Raw genomic sequence first — 20258 nt, 5'->3', positions numbered from 1 at the left:
CGATAGTACAGGTAGTACTACCGTCTGTCGTGTACTGTCCTAAACATTTTAGACACATTCATGTAATTCCTACTGAATCCATTATCATCCTCATTTAAGAGGTGAGGAAGCCAGATGTGGTGGTGCAGGCCTGTACTCCCAGAACTTGGGAGGCTGAGATAGAATCACAGGTTTAAGGACAGCTTGAACAAGTAGAGACACTCTCAGCAACCTAGCAAGACCCTGTTTCAAAAACAAAAAATAAATAGGGCTGGAGGGTGTAGTGCAGCACCCCCCCTCCACACACAAAAGAGGTCTGGAGTAGAGGGACAGACCAGGTCCTTGACTTGCCTAAGGTGATGCAATATCACAGGTTTATCCCAAGCAGTATAGCTGCAAAGTCCATCTTTTTTTTTCTTTTTTTCTTTTTTTTTTCTGAACTGGGGACAGAACCCAGGGGCATTCTACCTCCAAGCTACACCCCTAGCCCTATTTTTTTATTCTTTATTTTGAAACAGGATCTCACTGAATTGCAAAGGGTCTCACTAAGTAGCTGAGGTTGGCCGCGAACTGTGCTCCTCCTGTCCTAGGTCCCAAATACTGGGATTAAAAGCGTGGGCCACCACAGCCCGGTTCCAAAGTCCATCCTTTTAACTATATACAGCTGTGTAAGGCTATGTATGGCAACCTGTCCAGATAGGACTGTTATGTTCAGTACTATATTCCTGCATCTGGAATTGTGCTGGCCTCTGGGAAGTACTCAGTCAACATTTTCTTAATGAAAAGCATCCTTGAGGCTTTAAGTACTGGGAAGTACTGGCTTGAGTACTGGAGACACACACACACACACACACACACACACACACACACACACACACACACACACACACACACACACGGGTATTGGTAGAGACTTTGAGAACCTGAAACAAAAGCCCATGCCCGCGCTTCAGTTGGGCTGACCGTGGTCATCGCGGCCCATATTAGTTACTTCTCTGGGGTGATCCGCCATAAGACCATAAGACCTCTGGGCCAGGCGTGCAGGCGGAGGCGCGGGCCTGCGTGGCGGTGGGCGGGCCTCTCCGCCTGCGTCTGCGCTCCCGCCCGGGGGCGGGGCGGGGCGGTGGGCGTGGCCTCGCGCGGCTCGCGGCCAGGGATAAAGCGGCGTCCGCGGGGCCGGGGCCGCGCCGGCGGGCAGGTAGGTGCAGGGCGGGCGCTCGCGGCTCCTCCTGGCCGCGCTCTCGAGGGCCTGGCGGCCGCCACTCCCCACAAGCCAGAAGCGCGCTGCTAACTCGGCCGTTTTCTAATTTTTGGGCTAGGAAAGCCCTTGCTGAATTCAGCCTTTGGGTGGTGGAGTTTTGCGAGCAGTTTCATTTACTGTTCCGAAGTCGATGTGCGGGAGCTCGGACTGTTCTGCATCCCGGTAGCGCCGGCCCCTACTCCTTCAACTCTAGCGTTGATTTGCGTGGGTTGTAGAAATCACAGGCGCGGGTCGTGGACTCCAGGAAAGTCCTGCCTTGATAAAGAATTTAAAGTAGACCGGGCTGGGGTAATATCTATATGCTCAGAGTTAATTAATTATGGCTCAAAACGATGCCTGTTTGTTTTTCTGACAGAAGGAAGAAAAAGTGAAGCCAAGACATGTCTCAAGGTAAAATTGAGAAATGTCAATTATTATTTATTTATTTATTTATTTATTTTATTTTATTTTTATGGTGCTGCGGATGGAACCCAGGGGCACTGTACCTCCAAGATACACCCCTAGCCCTAATTTTATTTTATTTATTTATTTTTTTTGGTGGTACTGGGAGTGGAACCCAGAGGCTTTCTACCTCCAGGCTATACTCCCAGACCTGTTTTGTATTTTATTTGGAAACAGGGTTTCACTAAGTTGCTGAGAGCCTCACTAAGTAGCTGAGGCTGGCTTCGAACCTGTGTGATCGTCCTGTCTCAGCCTCCCAAATGCTGGGATTACAAGCGTGCGCCACCATGCCCAGCTGTCTCTTCATTTTTGAAAGAGTCTCACTGAGTTGGGAAGGGCCTCCCTTAAGTAGCTGAGGCTATCTGCAAACAGCCATCCTCCAGTCTCAGCCTTCCAAATGCTGGGATTACAAGTGTGCACTACAATGCCTGGGAAGTTTGTACAAAGGGTCTAATGTAAGTTGTCATTTCAAAAGTCACTGGACTGTTAGCTGGGCTTGATGGCTCGTACCTATAATCCTACTATTTGGGAAACTGAAGTAGGATTGCAGGTTCCCGACCAGACTCAGCACTTTAGCCACACTTGGTTACGAAATGAAAAAAAAAAAAAAAAAAAAATGCTGGGGGTTGTTTAGCTTAGAGGTCGAATGTCCCAGGGTTCAATCTCCAGTACCACATAGCACAAAAAAAGAACACTGCATGTTCTGTGAATCAGTTCTTACCTACTTTAGCTTTTACCAGTGATTTGGATGCCAGAAAATAAACAGAAAGTGGAAGCCTTTTTTTTTTTTTTTTTTTTGGTGGGAGGACAAAGAACATGAGCACCTGGGGGTGGTGTTTGGGATAAGATGGTCTAAATCTTCATTGAGGCAGACAAAGGAAGCCTGGCACAGTGGTGCTAACCTGCATAGGTCATCTCTGAAGACAGGGCTCCTGCTCCTGTCCTTCCTGCTGGGCTTTGGCACCTGGCAGTGTTTTGATTATTATGAGCCTCTTATGACATTTTGGGTACTGTGTATTTTTTTTAGTTTTATCCAAGGCTATGAAAAACTGGTAAAATGGACTGAGAAGTCTTTCTAGAAGTAATTTCAATAGTAATCCATTGGAATGTGAATTTTAAACTTTGGTGTTGGCAAACAAAAATAACATCTGGGTAATAATACACTAAAGAAAAAGCTCACTAGGAGAAAGAACCTAGGAGTAGACTTGGGAACCTTACTTCTAACTCTGAGTCTTAACCCCTCATGGCTGTGGCCCTTAAAAACTGTGTGGGCCTTTGGCATCTGTGAAATGTGGGTGGTGATTTCTTTTCAAGATGGTCGTTATTACTGCTATTATTGTTATGTTGAGGGTTGAGCCTAGGGCCTTGACAGCATGTACTCTACCACTGAGCTACAACCCCAGCAAATATTTTTCAACTTTAAATTGTGATTTTGTTGGACACGGGAGGGTCATATCTTTGGGGAAGTTTTGTGGTCAAACCATGTGATAATGACTTATTTTCACATAGGGGTTAGTTACTGAATTTTAGTCCTGAAGTCTTTGGATTTCATATCTAGATTTGTGCTGTGTTGTCCAGATATGGCATGTATAGTGGGTAGAACTGTCCTGTAAGGAAACCTCAAGTCCTGTTAATTGAGGAATGAATGTTTCTCTCCTCCTTTACATTTCCCCTCCTACTCTAAAACTTAAGACCAGAATCCTAGAAACAGGGGGGTTTCAGGAAGCATTTTGTCCTCCATTTTGCATGTCTTCTTGGTTGGAAGTCACCTTGGATCCCAGGAACAAAGATCCATAAATGTCTGGTGGTGAATGGAAGCTTCCCCTGTTCCAGACAACAGCAGTTTTCTTATCCCCGACAAGGCCTTGCCTGACCAGCCCCGAGGTTTTGATCCACCAGACCAGGCCTGACTAAGAACACCTGCTTTGGCAGCTGTGCAAACCCCATTGTCCTCAGCCTCCTTTTTATAAAAACTCACTGTCAGCCCTTGAAGATTCTTCCACGTGTAGCTTTTTACCATTACCCTTTTTGTGGTTCTAGGGATTGAACCCAATACGTTTGAGGGACACTCTCAAAATATACTTCCTGAGCTCTTTATTCACAGAATCTCACTGTGTTATAGTGTACTGGCCTCTAATCTGTGATCCTCCTATCTCAGTCTTTCAGTAACTGGGATCACAGGTGTGTGCCACCTTGCCTCATTCAACCATTACCTTTCTGTTGAGTTTTTGGGGTGAGTGGCTAGACCTGATTTGTTGGACCCCCAGAGCCAGGCCTCTGGCCTAGGACTCTCCTATAACAGGAAGTAGGTTCATAAAGGGCAAATGGTGGCGCAGGTCTTAGGACTGAAAGTCTTCGCTGGTGCTGCTTTCTATGCTATGATGGTGGAGGTTCCTAAGATCCCCAGTCAGCAACACCTACTAAATGCAGTGTTGAAAAGTGACCTGTCTTAAGCCGTGTGTGGTCGCGGGTGTGGTGGCACACGCTTGTAATCCCTGCGCTTGGGAGGCAGAGACAGGATCACGCAGGTTCGAGCCAGCCGCGTGTGCTGGCTTAGGAGACCCTGTTTCCAAATAAAAATGTAAAAATAGGTCTGGGAGTGTAGCCCGGAGGTAGAAGGGCTTCCAGGAACCCCAGTACCACCAAAAAAAAAAAAAAAAAAAAAGAAAAGAAAAAAAGAAAAAAGTGACCTGTCTTGCTGGGCTGGACTAAGTGCTCAGAGACCCATAATGTCACACTTGAACCTCACTACAGCTTTCTGTGTGTAGCTACTGCTAAGTAAAAATCAAAGATTATCACAGCTGGGCATGGTGCCACATGCTTGCAATCCCAGTACTTGGGAGGATGAGACAGGAGGATCACAGGTTCACAGCCAGCCTTAGCTACTTAATGAGGCCCTTTGCAACTCAGTGAGACTCTATTTCAAAATAAAGGATAAAAAAATAGGTCTAGGGGTATAGCTTAGAGGTAGAATGCCCCTAGGTGCACTCCGCAATTCGACACACACACACACAAAGATCAGCACAATGGACTAGCTCGCACTGGGCCCTAATATACCAGGCCCTAACACACCAGACTAAAGATTAGAACAGTCATGCACACTAAAACTTCTCATCAAGCTGAGATTTAGCTGTTTCCTGGTGGTTACAAGAAATGAGGGTTTAGAGAAACTAGCTCCTTTTCCCAGAGGCTGGTTTAAATTGTCAGGGTAATAAAGTTCTCTCAGCTTTCATGTTTAAAAGAAGTAACTTGAAATAACTTTATGTTAACTAATCAGTTATTGTTCTATCTTCCTATTCCACACTACGAGGAACTTAATTTTGAGATGACCTATCTTCTTTATTTTTTTTGTTTGTGTTCTGCCCTTCTCTGTCTGTAAAACAAACCTGCTCAGCCCTCACTTGTTCCATTTTATGGAATGAACTGTTGCCTAATTCTAGGATAGGAAAGAGAGAGCAAATTAAGATCTTCAAATTGTTGTAGTTTTTTTCCTATGACAGGACTAACATTGTCTCCCTTTTTCCGTGAGGCCCAGAGAGGTTAAATATTAGCTTGGGGATTTGAAGCCTGCAAACATAGCTGGAGCTCAGGTTGGTCAGACAACAGAGTGGATGTGATCTTTTAACCACCATGCTTGTTCTGCTGGCCCTTGAACCTGGAACAGATGATTACACATGACCATGTGAGCTACTTAACCTCAAGCAAATCTCTACTTCACAAAGCTGGTTCCGCATCAACTCAGCTCCCCTGTGGGTGGGGTTCTTGACTTTAAACCTGAAGACTTCCATTTCCTCACAGTCCAAGCACCTTTTTTGGGATCAGGGATGTGGAAGCTGCCTGCCCCTTGATTGTCTCACAGGGAGGAAGAAGGCAGAGCCCAAGACAGCAGATGGGGGCTGGCTTGCTGGGACAAAGTGACTGAGGGATCATACTCATTTTCATTGGAGAAAATGTGACTGAGGAAAATGAGTTATAACTCTTTAGTCTCATTCTTGTTCATCCAGCTGACCAGGGAAGATGCAGCCTGTATGCTCGTACTGTGACTACTCTTGTGTGGTCATACAGTGCTGTGATGGATTGCTTTAGGGATCTAGTTAGTGGTATAGACTGCACTGTACATGGTCAAAAAGCACTGTACATGCTTTTTGTTCTAGAGTTCTGAGGTTTTTGATATTGTGAAGCAACATTTTACCTTAATCTTACCAGGTTTGATCCTGCACCAGGCCCTGTGGCATCACGCACAAGTGGTGAGGAACTAAGAGGGGAATTTGGCACAGGTGAAGGAGGTCACTTACTTGCATGGCTGACTTGGTACAGTCTGAGCAGCTCATGGTAATGAGCTACTCCAGTCCCCAGATCTCCCTGTGTTCACCTGTGTTGGCAGGTCTTTTTCAAGGTTGTGCCATGTGTACACTGACGCCTCTGCTTGGGACTGTGTGACAAGGAGGCAGGAAAACAGCTGGTTGTTTCCAGGGCCGGAAAACATCTCTGCAGGGCCCTTGACAAATGCAGCTGAGGAAGCTGTTCCTTTTATAGACATTATGGGGAAATGGACCTCACTTACTTCAGTGGCAGAATTAGCATGGGGAAGTTAGAAAGTTTCCTGGATTTAGTTTCTTGGAGGAACTCTGAAGTTCCTGGATCTTTTGCTGAGATGGTAGAAAGCAAGCCTGTTGTGCTGATCCTCCCGCTTGTTTATTTCTGCGGGTGGGACTCACACAACTCTGTTCTTATGCAGACTTCAGCTAGGAAAGGGTCTACATTCAGTCTTGGAGGTGCAGTCAAGGCCAGGCCAACTTCTCTTTGTTGCAAGTGGGCAGCTGGCCGTTTAGAGGACACCATGGACAGGCCTCTGTTCAGCCTGAAGCTGGCTTCTCTAAGGTCACTGTCTTCAGGACTCCTGGAATGGCTTTCATGTATTGCCCCAAATGTCTCCTGTTAGTCCTTTTTCCTACTTGGGCTGTTTGACAGGTCTCAAATTCTTGAGAGTAGTAATCTTGTCCTTCCAGCCATGTCTCTTATCTGGGCCAAGCAGCCTTCCTTCCTGGAGAGGTCTTTCACAGTTTTGAGGCCTCTTTTTCCTTTTCCAACTGCTCCCTTCTAAAGTGTGTCACCCAGAAATAAATAAACTTCAGATTTAGTCCGAGAGTCATGGAACAAATTAATCTTGTGACAAATACTGTGCTCTTGGTTAATGCGGTCCCATAGCATGTAAGGGAATTTTTCCTCAGATGCAGTACATTGCCAACTCTATCATAAAGCTTGCTTGCAATGAAATCCTTTAAAAAAATTATTCTCAGGTTGAGGATGTGGTTCTGTGGTAGAACTCATCTGCAGCACCAGTGATCCCCAGTACCAGAAAAAAAAAAAAATGCATAAAACAACAGCCAAAAACTTCTGCCTTGTACTGCCCATTTAAGTACAGAAATTTACATTTTGTTTTACAAACTGTAGAGAGTGTTTTAGAATCTGTCTCTTCCCCATATCATCTCTGACATCTGTTTTCATTCAGGTAATTAGGGAAAGTAGTTAATTAGGGAAAAGGATAGACTTAATGACTTTACAGACTGGCCTGATGGGTACTTTGTAAAAAAATAATCTTAGCACCGGGTGTGGTGGCACAGGATTGTAATCCCCCGTGCTTGGGAGGCGGACAGGAGGATCTCAGGTTTGAAGCCAGCCTCCCTGGCTTAAGAGACTGTGTTTCCAAATAAAAATATAAGAAATAGGTGTCTAGGAGTGTAGCCCGGAGGTAAAAGGGTTTCCGGAAACCCCAGTACCACCAAAATAAATAAATAAATAAATAAATAAATAAATAAATAAATAAATAAATAAAATCTTAGTGTTCAATTTAGTTGTACTTTTAGTTGTACTTCTGTAGTTCATATTTGCTTGGTTTGTAAGGACATCATGCAGTCTTTCACCAGGTACATTTTGTGCTGTATTACATCGACTAGTCAGTTCAGTGAATCTGTCCAAAAGGAAATAACTTTGGCATCACAGGGCACAGTGAGCCCATTCTGGGCTACAGTGGTCATGTCTTAACTTTTTCTCTTGTTTTTAAAACTCTTGAGCCTAAATCTGTCCAGGATAAACAGCAAATTATGCTTCTAGCAGCTTTTTGTTAGGCTTTACCTGGTTGCTTTGCTGACACATGTTGGTCTCATTAGATCACCGTGTCCTTTCATTCCACTTCTCTTTCTTCTTCCTCCTGACCCTGAACTTAAATCCCTGTATTTACCATGCCAATTTCTGTAAGTACTTTTTCATATCCAATTAATAGGAAAGTATTTTGTCATGTTTATATTCTTGAGAGCCTCCTAGCTGCAAAGCAATTTTTAAATTCTTTTTTTGCGGGCCTAGGGATGGAACCTAGGGGCATTCGACCTCTGAGCTACACCTCTGCCCTATTTTTTTTTTTTTTTTGAAACAGGGTCTTACTAAGTTGCAGAGGACCTCACTAATTAGCTGAGAATGTCCACGAACTCCGGTCTCAGCCTCCTGAATGCTGGGATTACAAGTGTGGGCCACCACACCCGGCTTTAAATTCTTTCTAAATAATAAAAAATACTGTCTTGAGCTAGCCAATTATTTGATAGTTTAGAATACTGTTTGTTTAGAACTAGCATATGCCTAAATTTATTGGCCAGACATATTTTTTTTTTTTTTTTTTTTGGTGGTACTGGGGGTGGAACCCAGAGGCTTTCTACCTCCAGGGCTATACTCCTAGGCCTATTTTCTATTTTATTTGGAAACAGGGTCTCACTAAGTTGCTGAGAGCCTCACTAAGTAGCTGAGGCTGGCTTCGAACCTGTACCGTCTTGTCTCAGCCTCCCAAGCACGGGGATTACAAGCGGGCACCACCACGCCCAGCTTAGCAGCTTATTTTTAAAGTAATTATGATCCTTTCACAAAAAGGCTTATGTGCCTTATGTGACTTCATGTGTGTTAGAAATAGAAACTTCCTTTACCCCCAGTCCAGCAACTTATCTAATTAATTTTCTTTTAACTTTTTTATATAGCCTGTTGATTTTGTAAAGTATCACTAAAGTAGATTTGTAGAACTTTGTGTGTGTGTGTGGGGGTATTGGGGATTGAACCTAGGAACATTCTACCTCCTACTGTACTCCTAACCCTATTTTATTTTTTAAAATTATTTTTAATTCTTATTTTTTGCGGGTCTGGGGGTGGAACCCAGGGGCATTCTACCTCCTAGCTATACTCCTAACCCTATTTTAGTTTTTAAAATTATTTTTCTTATTTTTTGCGGGTCTGGGGGTGGAACCCAGGGGCATTCTACCTCCGAGGTACACCCTCTGCCCTTTTTTTTATTATCTTGAAACAGGGTCTCACTAAGTTGCAGAAGGCCTCACTAAGTAGCTGAGGCTGTCTGCGAACCACGATCTTCAGGTCCCAGCCTCCTGAATGCTGGGATTACAAGTGTGTGCCACCACGCCCGGCTTTATTTTTATTTTAAAACAAGGTCTCACTAGGTTGATGAGAGTCTCACTCCTTGCTGAGACTGTCCTCAAACTTGTTATCCTCCTGTCTCCGTATTCCAAGTATTGGGCTTATAGGCATATATGTCACAATGCCCAGCTTAGATTCAGAGAACTTTATAGCAGGAACAGAGGGAGGAAAGAGGCATTATTGTTGAGAATATCTTGAGTTGGATTGTATGTTTGAACTAAATGGTAATGGGAGCCGTTTGGAATGATAATTTGAGCAGTGATTGAAAGGTGGTTTTGATTGTAATTTCTGTGGTATTTAGATTATTTTCTTTTTTCTTTTAAAGGAGTAGTGAGCAGAATGAATACCTCCCAGGACCTGAACAGCTGCAGTAACAGAGAACCCCTTTTGAGATGTACCGATGCACGGAGGGACTTGGAACTTGCCATTGGTGGAGTTCTCCGGGCTGAACAGCAAATTAAGGATAACTTACGAGAGGTGTGTGATGTGCGTTTGTTTTCTCCTTTGTGTGGACTCTCAGCCTAGGGTAGCCAGAGCATGCATGGCCAAGGACTTGACTGCTTGGTGCCAGCCACAAAGTTTCACCCCTTGCTTTACAAGGTCTGCTTAATGCTAGTCAACTGCCTGGCATGTTGGTGCCTTAGATCCCAGGGAGAAATGAGACAGATGCCGGAAGAAAGCCTTGTACTACTCAGAAGAATTCCATAATTCCATTCAACATATATTTTTTTTTGCGTGTGGGTATATGTTTGGTGCTACTGGGGATAGAACCTGGGGGAGGGGAACTCAACCTCTGAGCTATACCCTAAGCTGCATGTTAGTTTTCTTATTTTGAAACAGGACCTCACTAAATTCTGCACTATGGCCTGGAACCCGCAATCCTGTCTCCTTTCTGAGTACTGGGATTATAGATGTGTACCACCACGCCTGGCTTCCATAATGCTTTTTTTGGTGGTACTGGAGATTGGATCCAAAAGCATTCTCCCTCTGAACTACATTCTCAGCACCATTTTTTTTTTTTTTTTTTTTGGTGGTACTGGGGTTCCTGAAAGCCCTTCTACCTCCAGGCTACACTCCCAGACCTATTTTTATATTTTTATTTAGAAACAGGGTCTCTTAAGCCAGCACGGTTGGCTTCGAACCTGCATGATCCTCCTGCCTCTGCCTCCCAAGTGCGAGGATTACAAGTGTGCACCACAATGCCCAGCTCCCAGCACCATTTTCATTTTGAAACAAGGTCTTGCTAAATTGCGGAGGCTGTCTTTGAACCTGTGATCCTCCTGTCTTGACCTTCCTAGTACCGGGATCACAGATGTACGCCACTGTGCCCAGCTTCCACATGCATATTCTTTATTGCTTCTCTGTGCCAGGCTCTTTGTCATCAGTGTTCTGCCTGGTGTATCCTCCTGACACATTAAGCCCTCCTGTTTCATTTTAACTTGTTGGTGGCATGATTTTGGTGGCATAATTCTGTACATGACTTAGTCATTCTGCAGCCAGAATGAAATCTGTTAGTTTCAATAGTAATCTGTTGTTGGTGAGGGTGCAAAGTAGTACATGACTTTGAAATACAGGTTTGTACAGTGTTTTCTGGGCATGGCGTCACAGGCCTGTAATCCCAGTACTCAGGAGGCTGAGACATGCTAGGCCAACCTCAGCAATTTAGCAAGACCCTGTTTCAAATCATTGGATAATCAAAAAGATTTATTACCCATGGCAACTTAAAAACCTGGTTTTGTGGGAAATCTTGTTGTTTGGGCTTCTGACACCAGTGACACTATTATATGTGCTTTCTAGGTAAAAGCGCAGATTCACAGTTGCATAAGCCGTCACCTGGAATGCCTCCGCAGTCGTGAGGTGTGGCTGTATGAACAGGTAGATCTCATCTATCAGCTCAAGGAGGAGACACTTCAACAGCAGGCTCAGCAGCTCTACTGGGTAAGGTGGCCCTGTGGTGAGAATTGGTTTGAGCATGGCTTCTGGTTTCCAGAGAATGTCTTCTTAGTAATATAGCATTAACATAAATCAGATAAAAATTAGATCTCTACTCTTTATTAATTTGAATATCTTGGTGCTTTTAATATTATTGTGACTAGATGGTTTCCTTTTTCCTATAGTTGTTGGGTCAGTTCAATTGTCTAATTCATCAACTGGAGTATACCCAAAACAACGATCTAGCCAACCAAGTCTCTGTGTGTCTGGAAAGGTAAACATCCTTTTTGCTTGTTTTTACTTTGTGGCTTTTGACTTTGGCAAAGTAAAAGAAACTAATTTTGTAACTCATTGCATGTGTTGGATTTAACACTTCTGTGTTGTGATAGATCATCCTGACTTGTATATTTAATGTTACTCTTATCTCTCCTCAAGTAAGCTATATACCCTCAGTTGAGCTTCTCAGAGAAGTGTAGTCATTTAAAATTACAATTCGGCTTCTGTTTTAGAAGCAGCCAAAACAGAAATTCTTTGAAAATAGCTACATTCTGCTTAATTTTTTTTTCCAGACTGGGCAGTTTGACCCTTAAGCCAGAAGATTCGACTGTCTTGCTCTTTGAAGCAGACACAACAGCTCTGCGCCAGACCATTACTACCTTTGGGTCTCTCAAGACCATTGTAAGTAATGTGGACCTCAGGTTTCTTCTCAAGTCTGTGGTCTCACAGATGATCTTTTAAAAAAAGGTACATCTTTACTATGAATAATGGCTTTCTTGAGGTGGTAACTTTAAAAAACTGAGAACATGAGTTTGGATTAACCATATTACTGGTAGTACTTGGACCGTTTTTTTTTTTTTTTTGTTTGTTTGTTTTTTGTGGCTCATTTATAGTCTGTAATTCATCTTATATATAAATGTTTTGCCATATTTATTTAAATGAAATTTATGGCCTTAATGGTCTTTAATAAGGAACTGAACATAACAGCATTTGGGTCTTGTTAAAATAGTAATGCTATCAGTTCTAGTGAAGAGTTCTTATAATACTTATGTAGAGCTCTTAGATTTGCTAATTCCTTTGTAGGTCCTTGAATTTAGTGTGAATAGTGTTCTAGCAAAATGTCAATGTTTTGCTTAATACTTTCAAAATTTTTAGAACTACAGATTCATATTTTTGTCATGAAAACATTTTATTTTTTATTTATATTTTTGGCAGTACTGGGGATGGAACCCAGGGACATTCTACCTTTGAGTTGTACCCTCAGCCCTATTTTTTATTCTTTATTTTGAAACAGGGTCTCACTGAGTTGCAGAGGGCCTCACTAAGTAACTGAGGCTCTCTTTGAATCACAATTACAATTCTCCTGTCTCAGCCTACCAAATGCTGGAATTACAAGCATGCCCCACCATGCCAGGCTTTTTAAAATTTATGTATTTATATATTTATTTATTTGCAGTACTGGAGATGGAACCCAGGGACATTCTACCTTTGAGTTACACCCCCAGCCCTTTTTTTATTCTTTATTTTGAAACAGGGTCTCATTGATTTGCAAAGGGCCTTACTAAGTAGCTGAGGCTGTTCATGAGCTGTGATCATTATGTCTCAGCCTCCCAAATGCTGGGATTACAAGCATACACCACCATGTCTGGCTTTTAAAAATTTATTATTTTTTGGTACTGGAGATTGAACCCAGAGACATTCTACCTCTAAGCTACACCCAAAGCCTTTTATAAATAACATTATTAAATTGTCTCCATTTTATAGCAAATTCCTGAGCACCTGATGACTCATGCTAGTTCATCAAACATTGGGCCCTTCCCAGAGAAAAGAGGCTATATTGTACTTCCAGAACAGGTAAAATATTTTATTTCTGGCAAATGAATCATTACTTGACTTGATATTATATACATATTTTCTTTTTTTTGTAGGGGGATGGCTAGTATTTATTTGTAAAAGCCAACACTGAGCCGGGCGTGGTGGCGCACGCTTGTAATCCCCGCGCTTGGGAGGCGGAGACAGGAGGATCGCGCAGGTTCGAAGCCAGCTGCGCGCGCTGGCTTAGGAGACCCTGTTTCCAAAAATGAAAATGTAAAAATAGGTCTGGGAGTGTAGCCCGGAGGTAGAAGGGCTTCCAGGAACCCCAGTACCACCAAAAAAAAAAAAAAAAAAAAAAAGCCAACACTGATAATGAGTTAGTTTATGGAATTGAATCTTGAAGCATTGAATTTCAGTAGAGATGTAGTTGGCTTTTAGGTATTGAATTAGGGAGAAAGCACTTATTAATTCATAGGAAATTGTCATTAGCTGCCTTATTGCTATTGGCTTTCTCTTGTGGAACCCTTTTGCTACATAGAAGTGATTTTTTTTTTTTTTTTTTTTTTATGGTACTGGGGTGGAACCCAGATGCTTTCTACCTCTGGGCTATACTCCCAGACCTATTTTATATTTTTATTTGGAAACAAGGTCTCACTAAGTTGCTGAGAGCCTCACTAAGTAATTGAGGCTGGCTTTGAATGTGTGCGATCCTCCTGTCTCAGCCTCCCAAGTGCTAGGATTACAAGCATGCGCCCCACACCTGACTGAAGTGATTTATTTCTAATGGTAATGTGAAGAAAAGGTCCTTGATGTTTGAGCTAAGAAGAACACTGAAGAGAACTTAAGTTGTTTCAAAATTGTGGTTCAGCCAAAGAAAGACATGTGACTTGGTTAGGGTCATTAGCAAACCAAGATTAGAGAACTTGGGTCTCCTGGTTTTCTGGTGAACTTTCTACTGCATTTGACATTACCTAGTTAAGCTGCAAAATTTTATGTATGATTGGCAGAAGGCAACATCCAGCAGCTCAGCTGTACCTCTCAGTGAATGGCTTCTTGGAAACAAACCTGCCAGCGGTCGCCAGCCTCCTTTCATACCTAGCACCAATCCCCAGGACTGGCTCACCCACAAACAGACTTTGGAGAATAGTCAGGTATGTTGCTGTCTTTATTGTCTCTGAGGTAGATGCAACAGTACATGGAGTTAGTTACTAACCAGTAGTTTCTTTGTTTAGCATTTGATTGTAATCTAGAAACTTTTTTTCTTTTTGGGCACTGGGAATTGTACCTTGGGCGGTCTACCTCTGAGCTAAACCCCCAGCCCTTTTTATTCTTTGAAATGGTCTGAGTTAGTTGCTGAGGTTGGTGGAACCTGTGATCCTCTTGTCTCAGCCTCTCAAGGCATTACAGGTATGCTCCACCATGCCCAGTGGTATGTGATGTGTGTGCTACTAGAGATTGAACTCAGGGGAATTCTACCTCTGAGCTATATTCTAGCCCTATTTTAAAAATTAATTAATTAATTAATTTATTTATTTATTTATTTATTTTTGTGGTACTGGGGTTCCTGGAAACCCTTCTACATCCAGGCTACACTCCCAGACCTATTTTTATTTTTGGAAACAGAGTCTCTTAATCCAGCGAGGCTGGCTTTGAACCTGCACGATCCTCCTGTCTCCACCTCCCAAGCACGGGGATTACAAGCGTGCGCTACCAAGCCTGACTATTTTATTTTTTATTTTAAAACAGGGTCTCAGTCAGTTGCAGAGTTCCTCATTAAGTTGCTGAGGCTGACTTTGAATCTGAGATCCTTCTTTCTCAGCCTCCCAAATACTGGAATTACAAGTGTGCACCACCATGTCTAGCTGAAACATGTTCCTTTTTTCTTTCTTTTTTTTTTTGTGGTACCAGGGATGGTACCCAGGGGCATTCTACCTCTGAGCTATATCCTCAGCCCTATTTTTATTCTTTATTTTGAAACAGGGTCTCACTGAGTTGCAAAGGGCCTCACTAAGTAGCTGAGGTTGTCCGTGAACCGTGATCCTCCTATTTCAGCCTCCTGAATGCTGGGATTATAAGCATGTGCCACCACACCTGGTTTCTCTGAAACATATGTTCTTAGTAATTTTTTAATTATAATAGTGGTCTCTTACTATGGATAGAAAGCTTAGAAAATAATTTATAAAAATATACAAACCCACCCGGCATGGTGGTGCACACTTGTAATCCCTGTGCTTGGGAGGTGGAGACAGGAGGATTGCACAAGTTCGTATCCAGCCTCACTGGCTTAAGAGACTCTCTTTCCAAGTAAAAAAATATAAAATATGTCTGGGAGTGTAGCCCAGAAGTAGAAGGGTTCCATCCCCAGGACCACCCCAAAAATAAAATAAATAAATAAATAAAAACCCATAGTCCTTACATGGAAACATTGTAATATTTTTGTGTATATACTTCATTTTCCTATGTCTAACATATACTTTTAAAAATCATTCTATAAGTCCAAGTTTTTAGATTTTTCCCATCAATACATGAATACATTTGTCATTTAATTTCTTGTATAAAATCTTTAATCACAAATTTGTGCATTCTTGACTATAGAAATAAATTCCTCGAAATCACATTCCTAAACTTCAATTCTAGGTACCCTTTACATTTTTTTATATATACTGTCAATTTGTCTTTCCTGGAAGTTTGTAGCAATTGATATTCCCACCAGCAGAGTAGTGGGTTCGAATAGTGGTGTTCACAGGTTTTCGGTTTTTTTCCTCCCCTCTGAATTTGACACTAAATATCAGTTTTGGTTTGAATTTGACTTCTAAGGCAGTTGAGTGAGTGAGTGTGTGTGTGTGTGTGTGTGTGTGTGTGTGTGTGTGTGTGTGTGTTACTGGAGATTGAACCAAAGGCCTGGTGCATATTATGCAGGCACTTTACCATTGAGCTATATCTTCAGCCTTTTTTTTAAACTTTTGAGTGTCTTGCTAAACTGCCCAGGCTGGCCTTGAACTTGCAGTCCTCCTGCCTCATCTTCCTGGTTTGCTGGAATCACAGGCATATGCCACCATGCCTCACTTATATCTTAGTTTATTAAGACTACAGAAAATATAACTTTTATGTAGTCAAATGTATATTTTAATAATCTAAACAAAAACCCCTTGCTTCTTGGCCTTTTGTATATTTAGATTTAGAAACATTAGGCAAGACAGTAAATATGCATGCAGAATCCTCAAACATAATTATCCTGGCTAACAAATGTTTTGTATATTTTGTGTAGACTTCTGCCAGAGCCAGCAGTTTCTTCAGTAATGTCTGGGGTAACCTAAAGGGCCTAGAAAACTGGCTTCTCAAGAGTCAGCAACAAGAAGTTCCTGGAAAACCAAGTTCCCCAAAGCATAGCAGCCAGTCTACTGCCAGTTCCTTCTCCACTGATGTTGAAAAGGTTGATGAAGATCTGGAGCTCCTCCATCAAGATGAGATGGACCTGTCTGATTGGCTGGTGACTCCCCAGGATCCTTGCAAGCTGGAGAAGCCTGAGAATGGCAGCTGTGAAGTCAGTGAGAAGTCGAAGCTCTTATTCCAGGTGTTCCAGCAGCCCTACAGCGTGAATGACTGGCTTGTCAAGACTGACTCCTGTACCAGCTGTCGGGGCAACCAACCTAAAGGTGTGGAGATTGAAAACCTGAGCAATCTGAAGTGCCTGAATGACCACTTGGAGGCCAAGAAACCTCTGTCCACCCCCAGCATGACTGCTGAGAATTGGCTTTCCCAGAACCCCCAGGACCTCTGTAAAGTAGAGGAAGTGTGCAAAGCCAATGAGCCCTGTGCCAGTTTCGCGGAGTGTGTGTGTGATGATAACTGTGGGAAGGAAGCTCTGTGTAGCTGGCTCCTGAAGAAAGAGGGAAAGGATAAGAATGGGATGCCCATGGAACCCAAACCTGAGCCTGAGAACCAGAGAGAGTCCCTGAGCATGTGGCTCTGTCCTTCCAAAGAAGAGGTACCCGCATCAGCCAATGCCCTAAGGGCTATGGATCCTTCTAGAATCACAGATTCCTTCCATATCATAAGGAACAGTTCCTTGTCAGGTTGGCTTATCAGGCCTGTGTGCAAAGAAGGAAGTCCCAAAGAAGTCCCTAGCACAGAGGACAGAGCTGGCAAGCAAAGGCTTAAAAGCCCCATGACCTCTTCCTGGTGTCCCTTTAACACAGCTGACTGGGTCCTGCCAGGAAAGGCAGGAAACCTCAGCCAGCTGTCCTCTGGGGAAGATAAATGGCTACTTCGAAAAAAGGCCCAGGTGAGCAGACAAAAATTGCTGTTTTGTTTTACTTTCTTCATTCCAAACTTTGCAAATGAGCCTAGGTTCTTAAATACATTAAATGCTAAATTTGGCCAAAGTATTTATTTTGGTGTCTTTCTTAGCAATAGAATGGAGGATTTAGGATCAAAAAATTATTTGTGAATTTCCCAATTAACCCCCATCCTTCAGGAAAGGAAAAAAAATACCTGATTTAGGGTAGAAGTAATATATATGTCACTTTTGCTCTTGGTTACTGGCATGCTTTATAGACACTACTTGTAATGCGAGCTAAGTTATTCTCATGCAATTCAGTTGCTATGAAGCAACCCACTCATTTCTTTTCTTTTTGCAGGAAGTATTTCTTAACTCACCCCTGCAAGAGGAGCCTAACTTTTCCCCAGACCGTTATGGTCTCCCAGCCGTTTGTGATCTCTTTGCCTGTATGCAGCTTAAAGTTGATAAAGAGAAGTGGTTATATCGAACTCCTCTCCAGGTGGGTTTATGTCATCAGTGTGAATATTAGACTGTAACTGTTGTACAGTGTGTTATGAACTCATGGTTTGCCCGCTTAACTATATTACTGTTGTATACAAAGGTGGGAAAATAGTTCAGGTATTGCACTTGAACTTGTCCTATAACTGAGTGTACTTGACTTTTCAAGATGGAATTGTTGGGACTTTCTGGATCCCATGTAAATTGTAACAGTTTATTAAATCCTTTTTAATGGGGGGAGGGAGGATTTGCTTTTATTCTCCAGTGAAGTGACTTCTTACCTGTGGGCTTATTTTTGCAGATGTGAATGGACCGCAAGAGTCGAGCAGCTTTTCTGCAGACTGTCACCTGTCCCTGAGCTGGGTGACTACGCCCTGCCAAATTATTATATTCCTGGGTCTGACCTTTCTTAATTTTGAATTAGTCATCAAATTATGAATTACTTTGTGAAAGAGGCTGTTTATTGATGCTGAGGTGGCTCAGTTCCTTCATACAGATGTATTAACTCACTCTCACACTAGAACCCCGGTGTTGGTGAAGAGGTTTTCACCAGCTTTGATGGCTTCATTAGAAGTACATAAACATTGTAGTCTTAAAAGTGAGTATTTCTGTAAAGTGTGTAGATATATTTTAAAGCTAGCTTCCCTAGCCTTTTGATTGCTCTTTAGATGCTTCTCTTGCTGTGGGTTTCCTTTAGTGGCCTGATTCTGTTCAATTAATATATAGCATATTTCACATGAATAATTAACCTTTGCAAACAGTGATATTTTTCTTACCAAAATGTGTATTCATCATCTTGGCAGTTTTTGACATTAGTTATCGAACATTTCCACCAACACATCAGTCCTCCATTGTTCTTCCTTTGAAAGAAATTCAGCTACTGCAAATTGCCTTTATTCCCTTTTCTGAATGTTTAAGTATCCTGTGAGCTTTTTGAGAAGGATTCTGGGTTATATTTCAAGAGTATTTTTAGGGCAGTCCTAGACACTTCCCTGTATTTTACAAACCTACTGACTTTTTGAGCCCTAGTGCTGACTAAGACACTTTGGGAATGTAGTACTTGACCCATTCACTGTCCTAGGGATTTTGGTGCATCCTGTGTAAATGGAAGCTGAGCTTGACACCTGGTGCTTTTGACTATGGAATAAAGTCAATGTCCTATCACTGCAAGCACAGCATTCCTGTACCTCCAAAAGTAGGGAGCAGTGACATACTAGTAAACAGGCTGTTTTCAACACTTGTGCCTTGAGGTATGTGAAGCTTTATGGAAACTCTTGATGTTCCCTATCATTAAAGCCATGTCCATGCTCTAAAAGAGCTTTTCTGTAGGAAAGAAATGGGAATCAATTTTCAAAATCCAAAATATCTTAGCTGCTTTCCAGTCTTTGAAACTATTAAGCCTCCTGACTGCCTATATTATTGGAAATATTTCATTGTCCCACAGTGACATTGCCAGGTAGCTTCACTAGAATTCATTCAATCACAGCTGAGAAGAGCCTCTTATTATTTTTAATCCCTATGATATACCACTGAGGAATTGTAAAGGTGATGGGTAAAAACAAATTGAGCCTTTCCAATCATGGGTTAACAGGAAATGGTAGTTTCTTTCTTGAGGTCTAACACACTGTCTCTTACATAACTAAAATGTAATTTACATTAATCAGTATGCTAATGAGTGTGTAAAACATTCTTTTTGGATTGATACATTTTGTATTGCCTCTCATTAAAAGCATATCAACCGTACCAGTTGTACATGTGTATTTATAAAACTGTCACAATATGTACTATCTTATTACATAAATGTGATAACCTTTGGTTAGGAGTATAGCCAAGAAGTAACATGAACATATACGTAATTCACTACTGAGGTAATTTATGAATCCTGAAATTCTAACCGGGGATTTGACATCTCAGGTTAAATGCTTTTCTGATGGTCTTCCTTTTACTAGATATACCTGAAAAGGCCCTAGTTAGCCATGGTTGCTTAGTGTTCAGGTTTACATATGCAACCTGCAATGCAGTTGTGATTAGCTTTTATGTTGGAATAAGATGAAAAACTCAGTAATAAAACCCATCCTTATTTCCTTTAGCTTTCCCAAGGGTTCTTGGAGAAGTTCTAGTTTCTATTTACTTCTAAAAAGGAGTTAACCCAGCATTTGGGAGGCTGAGATTATAGAGGATTGCAGTTCTCAGACAACCTCAGCTATTTAGGCCCTCCACAACTCAGTGAGACCCTGTTTCAAAATAAAGAATAAAAAATAAGGCTAGGGGTATAGCTTGGAGGTCAAATGTCCCTGGGTTCCAAACCCAGACCTGCAATAAATAAATAAACAAAAAAGTTGCCATGTACAGAATGAAGCATGATTGCTGAATACTGTTCTGGCATAACTGTTCTAATGATTACCTTCAACTACCTTGAAGTAGCCTAAAGTCTACTGGTGAAAAAAATCTTCCATTAATGCCACCAGGAGCCTGACATTGTAAGATGGACATGAAAACATTGTTTTGGCCTTTAGGCAGAAGAAAATGCCCAAAGTAACTTTCACTTTATGCCCAGGTAGGTGTTTTTAAATAAACACCAAC

General features: G+C 42.1%; 1 protein-coding gene across 1 annotated transcript; it reads left to right on the top strand.

Moving 5' to 3' along the window:
- Positions 1–9383: 9383 nt before the first annotated feature.
- NCOA4 (nuclear receptor coactivator 4) lies at positions 9384–18256 on the top strand (the record flags this gene model as incomplete). Its single annotated transcript, XM_080694800.1, has 9 exons — positions 9384–9628; positions 10949–11089; positions 11269–11357; positions 11653–11761; positions 12845–12934; positions 13903–14046; positions 16164–17180; positions 17536–17676; positions 18197–18256. Exons 1-9 carry the CDS (start codon positions 9491–9493, stop codon positions 18254–18256), a joined length of 1929 nt encoding a protein of 642 aa, XP_080550926.1. The 5' UTR covers positions 9384–9490.
- Positions 18257–20258: the final 2002 nt, after the last annotated feature.

Source organism: Muscardinus avellanarius, assembly GCF_963383645.1.
Source record: "Muscardinus avellanarius genome assembly, chromosome: 4".
Lineage (NCBI taxonomy): Eukaryota > Metazoa > Chordata > Mammalia > Rodentia > Gliridae > Muscardinus > Muscardinus avellanarius.
The sequence above is the reverse complement of the archived record's forward strand: the minus strand, read 5'-3'. Positions and strand labels throughout refer to the sequence as shown.